Source organism: Phaethon lepturus, unplaced genomic scaffold (genome assembly GCF_000687285.1).
Source record: "Phaethon lepturus isolate BGI_N335 unplaced genomic scaffold, ASM68728v1 scaffold38413, whole genome shotgun sequence".
NCBI lineage: Eukaryota > Metazoa > Chordata > Aves > Phaethontiformes > Phaethontidae > Phaethon > Phaethon lepturus.
This window is the reverse complement of record NW_010529020.1, coordinates 1-5,854: the sequence shown is the minus strand read 5'-3', so window position 1 is coordinate 5,854 and position 5,854 is coordinate 1. Positions and strand designations below refer to the sequence as shown.

The following is a 5,854-nucleotide window of genomic DNA, read 5'->3' as shown; positions in this document are numbered from 1 at the left end:
TGACAGCCCCACTGGGAAGCCTGTCCTATGGCATTACCCACATCTTGCCTGGGAGGAGAGAGGGATCCTGGAGGCAGGCTCCTTCCCTGTGCTCCCCCTCATCCTCATTGCAGGGGACCCATGGGGCTGGGGTGCCATGGCCCCTGGGAGCAGGCACAGAGGCAGCCGTTGTGGGCCCGGGGGCTGCTCCTCACCTATGCGGTCCAGCCGGTCCATGGCCACTGTCTCAAAGGCCCTGCGCATCATGGGATACTCCTCCAGCACCTCATTGAAATTATCCACTGACAAGGAGTAGAGGCGGCAGTAGGTGTCAGCTCGCACACTGGCCGTCCGCCTGCCCCGCGTCAGCAGGCAGATTTCTGCAGGGAGACAGGTTTGGGTGTCAGGATGACGCAGCCATCTGTCCCCTTCCCGACAGCCTCCCCAGAAAATGGCAGTTAGAGTGGGGACAGGACTGCCCAGCGCTCCCACACCCTGCACAGAAACAGAGCACGATGCAGGAGGAGAGACAGGCCTGGGAGTTCGGACAGCCACACCCATGCCCATGGCCCGACACAGCCTTTTTCTCCCTCCCCGGGCCATGGAGACATCCCTGGGCATGGCTTCTCCGGTCACCTGGCCTGTTTCTCTCCCAAACCCGTGCTTGTAGCCTATAAATTGGCTCAGATGCCCTGCTCTGAACGACCGTCCTCTCCAGCCAGAGGTGGGGTGGGTGGATGCCCGCTCTGCCCAACCCAAACAGAATTCAGGGTTCTGACTGTCGGTCCCTCTGATTCAACCTGCTGGACAAGGTACCCCATAAGGACATGGGTGGCGGACTTCTGAGCCCCAGAGCCTGGTGTGAGGTGGATGCCAAGCCTTCGGTACTGGGTGAGAGGGGATAGGCAGAGGGTGCAGCAGGCAGAAACATCAGGGATGCCCTGGCTCCTGCCCCCCAGCAGCTCTCACTCCCCTCTGCTCTCCATGTCCCCCAGCCCAGCCTCACCCCCAAAGTAGGAGCCATCAGACAGCTTTGTCTCCTTGTTGCCCTTGGTGAGGATGCTGACCACCCCGTGCTGGATGAAGTACATCTTTTTGCCCACGGTGCCCTCGCGGATGATGAAGTCCCCAGGCTGGAAGACCTCAAAGCGCAGCTTGGTCAACATTGCTGTCACAAAGTTGGGGTCCGCATTGGCAAACAGGGGCATGTTGGCCACCAGGTTGCGGCAGTTGAAGTTGATGATCTCCTGTGGTGTGAGAAGCAGGTCAGCGGTGACATCACTGAGCCTGACCCCAGCAAGCCCCCCGCCCCCAACTCACCAGCACTGGGGTGCCTGCCCATACCTCTTTGAGTGGCTCACTGAGCTCCCCCAAGATGTTCTCCTCATCGAACATCTTGCCCTGGTAGCGGTGCTCATAGTACTCATGGATCCGCTGGCGTGTGTCCCCAGGCAGCTTGTGGAATGACATGTACTGCTCCACTTGCTTGTACTGTGGAGACAAGGCAGAGCCACATGGGGCCGCGCTGAAACAAGCTGCACTGCACCAGAGGCCAGCGGCACTGCCAGTGGATGCTTTCCTTCTCCTTGGCGGTGAGAAGCAGCTGCTGCCAGAGCCGGGATCCAGCCACCCCTGCTCCAGGGCCCTGTCTCAAAGGCCGCCTCCAGAGCAGAGGATAGGACACCTGTGCCCTCAGTGTGCAGAGGGAAGGATGGGTCCTCACTAAGCTGAGGTGAACCCCAGCATCATGATCGGGGCATCTCTGTCCCCATGGGTAGCCTGACACCAGTCCCACACCCCCCGGGTGAGTGGCACGGGCAGGGATCAGGGCAGGAATCTGCAGGGAAGGGCAGCCTGTGCTGAGCAGATTTTGGAGCTGGATCCACTCGTGCCAGGGCATCTTCCCCCAGTACTCGGGCACTCACTACCCCACCCCACTGACCTTCTCCTGGTACTGGCGCCGGGACGAGTCCAGCGACTGGATGAGGGCGGTGGCGTGGCCGATGAACATGGCGTAGCAGGTGGCCCCCACGATCATGCTCAGCATTGTGAGCCAGACGTCAGTCATGCCCTCGGGTGCCTGCTGGCCGTAGCCGATGCAGAGCATGTGGCTCATGGCCTTGAACAGGGCATGCGAGTACTGCTTCCCCCAGGAGTCGTTCTGCAGACAAGGGAACAGCGGCGCTTGGGGGTCTGTTGGAAGAAGCTGCTCCAGTCCCCCCTCCCCAGAGCCAGGGGTTCCAGAGCCCCAGCAAGGAAAAGGTTTCTGACATGTCCAAGCCCAAAGGGCAGAGCTCTGCTCTGGGAGGAGGCATCAGGGACTTTGCAAAGCCCTAAGACTGCACCAGTCCCTGCTGAGGGAGGGGGCAGGAGCCCCACTGCCCTGTTCCCTTCTGGCAGGGCATGAGGGATTCCCCTGGCTGCTCTAACTCCAGCAGCAGCCAAGGTGGGCTGAGATGAGAAGGTGATGCAGAGATTCCCTCTACCCCATCTCATCGCTGTTGCAGGGCTGTGACCAGGGAGACACTGCTCCGCAGCACATGGACCTCTAAGGCAGCTCCAACCTTAGAGGATGAGATGTGTAACCAAATCCTCTCCTCCTGCCGGGTAGATGCACGGCTGGTATCATCCCTTCCCAAGGCACTCACCACCATGCGGTTGATGGAGACCCAGCAGTCCTCAGGGAAGTCTTGCAGCATGGGCACCAGGAACTGGAGGCAGCCATCCCAGTGACACAGCAGCAGCATCATGCCAATGAGGTTGAAGATTCTCACCACAGCACTGGCCAGGTCATATGTCATATGGAAGATCTGGGGAAGAGGCACAAATGGAGCTACAGAGAAACTCTTTTCGCAGAACAGCCCGCTGAACCCTGGCCGGCCAGCCAGCCAGCTGTACCCCACAGCCAGGACCCTTGACCTGGCCAAGACCTTGACCAGGGCCCTTGGATCCTCAAGAGGTTCTCACCTCCTCCCACTGGTGGATGTAGCGGATGAGGCGTGAGAGGCGCAGCAGGCGCAGCAGGCTGAGGATCTTGGTGAAGCGGACAATGCGCAAGGCCCGGGCTGTCTTGTAGACATCAGAATCCACCTGGGTCTCCAGGTCAACAATGAGGAAGATGTAGTCAACTGGGATGGAGGAGACGAAGTCGACCAGGAACCAGCTCTTCAAGTACTTCATTTTGATGGTGTGAGGGTCAAGGATGATCTCTGTGTTGTCCTCCACCACAATGCCTGTCCGGAAGTTCAGCACCAGGTCAGCCAAGAAGAAAGTGTCCGAAAGCACGTTGAAAACAATCCAGGGAGGGGTGTTCTCATCCTTGAAGAAGGTGATGCCCACAGGCAGGATGATCAGATTCCCCACCATCAGGAGCAGCATGATGAGGTCCCAGTAAAACCTGCAGGGACAGAGCAGGGCAGGGAGAAGTGGGGAGAGGCAGGACACAGGCAGTTAGAAAACAAACCCAGGTTCAAAGTCAGAGTCCAACACAACGTGGAGAGACAGGCGCTGAGGATACACGCACACGTGCCTGCCCACACACATGACTAAGACCCTTCTGCTTGGCTGGGACACACGTATGTATATGTGTGCGGAGAGGAGCAATTCTGCACCGGCTCCCGAGGCAGAGCAGGGCCAAGGGTCTTGGGGAGCAAACATCACCCTGTGTGTAGGATCGGAGGGCTGTCGCTTGAGAAGCTTGGCTGTCACTCCTCCTTCGCCTCTTGGTATGGCAATGCATGCACACATATGCCCCCGCCCCAAACTTGACATCTGCCCTGTGGAAAACTCAGGGATGACATGGGCTTTGCTCCCTGGAGCTCCCTGTCATCTGCTGGCTCCCTGCCACCACCCAGGCTGGCATAGCAGGATATAGAAAAAGCTTTGCTGGTTATGCAAACCGAGGGCCAAGCTCCTGGGGCGGCCAAGGGACTCAGGGGCCAGTGAGGCAGTCAGGATTGTAGCATGGGCGAGCCAGGCAGCAGCCAAGCAAGGATAGACAAGTGCCACCGCCACGGGGAAGGTGGAAGGAACATGTCTAGCCCCAAAGGGGCTGCGCACAAGCACTGGGCAGGAGCTACGCAGTCCAGGGCCTGTAGGACAGCTTAATCGACCACCTTTTTCTGAGAATGGGCAAGCTTAGAGGCTTCTGAAGAAAAGCCAAGAGACACCAGGCAGCAGTTATTAGCATTTTGTTATGCCATGAAATTCAGCATCCCCATTCACATGCGAATGTGGCTGGGATGTTTTCAATCTTCACACAAATGCATGTAACGCCTTTCTTCACGAGGCCTGTGATGGCTCCTGCAACAGCTTGGTGGCCTCCGAGGCTTCACGCTCAAAGTCTTTATATGGGTGCCTGGAAAAGCAAGTCCAGCTCCCACCTTTGGGTGCCCCTGTTAGCCCCAGTCCTGGTTGTGGGTATAGACCCAAATCTCCAAAGGTAACCTCAGGGTAACTCTTAGTGCCTTGTGGATCCAAACTGGCTTTTGCATGTGACAAGAAGCCTGCAGGTGTTTTATACCCTGCATCCTCGGTGGGGCACAGGCACTGGGCTTTCTGCAGGTGGCAGGGAGGAGAAGGGAGGAGAAGTCATGGCACCACATGAGCTCCTTCAGCAAGAAAGCAGCAGAGCCTGGCAGGAAGGGGGCCACCACCTCCCCAGGGAGCTCTCCCAGGGCCAGGAGCCTTGCACAAATTAATACCTCCTTGCCAATGGCCAAGGTTTGCTCAGCAGGCAAGGAGATGCCAGCCAAGGCAGAACAGGCCTGACCTGGCTGAGCAATCACCTCCTGCACCCCCATACTGCGCTCTGAGAAACACCACGCACGAGTCGGGAAACCGCCTACCCCCTGCAGCTGCCTGAACCCACCAGGAGCTCTCGATTCAGATTTAGGCTTAAGCTCTTTAGGGCAGGCCCTGTCCTTTGCTCTGTGTCAGGCTGAATGTGTGGGGCGCTGATCTCAGTGGCCTTTATGTACCCCCATAATGTGATAAACACCAGTGTAATCCCACCAGCTGTCCACCTGCCAGCTTGCTTCATGTCACCTTTAGCGCAAGGCACCAGCTGTGCAAGCTACTCCTGCCAAGCTCGGGCTCACAAACTTTGGGCCGCCACCTCCACTAAGAGGGCTCTAACAGCTTGCAGCCCTCGGTGTAGTTCTGGAGCAGCGTGGGGGAGCTGACATGTGCAGGAGCTTGGGGCCCAGCAGCAAGTGGAGCTTGCTACAGGTGCTGGGGACCCACAGCGGGTGCCAGCCCTGCTCCAGGGTGCCTTGCCAGGCTGGGGACATCGGCCATGTCACAGCTTGCTGCGGGAGATGACTGCCTGGCAGCTTCATCCCCCGTAGAGAAAGCCCACCCTATATGACTCAACATTCCCGTGACACCCTGTTCCTCCCACATTATCCGTCCCTGAGCTCTCCCTGTGATCTTGGTGACACCATGAGCCAGGCCCGGCTCCTTGCTCAGCACTCTGTCCTCCTCCAGCAGCTGCCCGGGCTGTGGAGTTGAAGCCCGTGCTGGGCAGGCTCTGTGGGCAGCTCGCGGAACCCGTGTCCCCGTGGGGATGGCACGGCTCCTCACCAGATGCAGAAATTAAAAACAGCGTCGAGAAGGAGGAGGGGAGAGCTTTGCGAAGAGGCAGAGACTGGCAGCCCCTGCCTCCTCCTTCGCACGCCCAGAGCCGGGTCAGTGGAGGTCCTCGGCTCGGCTAGGCTGCTCCCGGCCCAGCGGGAGCCCCCAGGGCCCGGGGTGCGGGGTCCCGGGAAGGGGTTGAGGCAGAAGAAAGTTGCCTACGTTCCCCGTGGGCCCGCGCGGGATAACCCGAGGATGGGGAAGGGGCTGGGGCAGGGCGGCCCCAGGCCCGCGGTGAGGG

General features: G+C 59.2%; 1 protein-coding gene across 1 annotated transcript; it reads right to left on the bottom strand.

Moving 5' to 3' along the window:
* Positions 1-157: 157 nt before the first annotated feature.
* Positions 158-3,376, bottom strand: LOC104618280 (potassium/sodium hyperpolarization-activated cyclic nucleotide-gated channel 4-like; the record flags this gene model as incomplete). Its single annotated transcript, XM_010283828.1, has 6 exons — positions 158-359; positions 986-1,226; positions 1,324-1,470; positions 1,922-2,140; positions 2,628-2,789; positions 2,947-3,376. Coding segments are annotated over 6 exons (1,401 nt in total), but the record flags the coding sequence as incomplete, so codon positions are not given.
* Between the last annotated feature and the right edge of the window lie 2,478 nt (positions 3,377-5,854).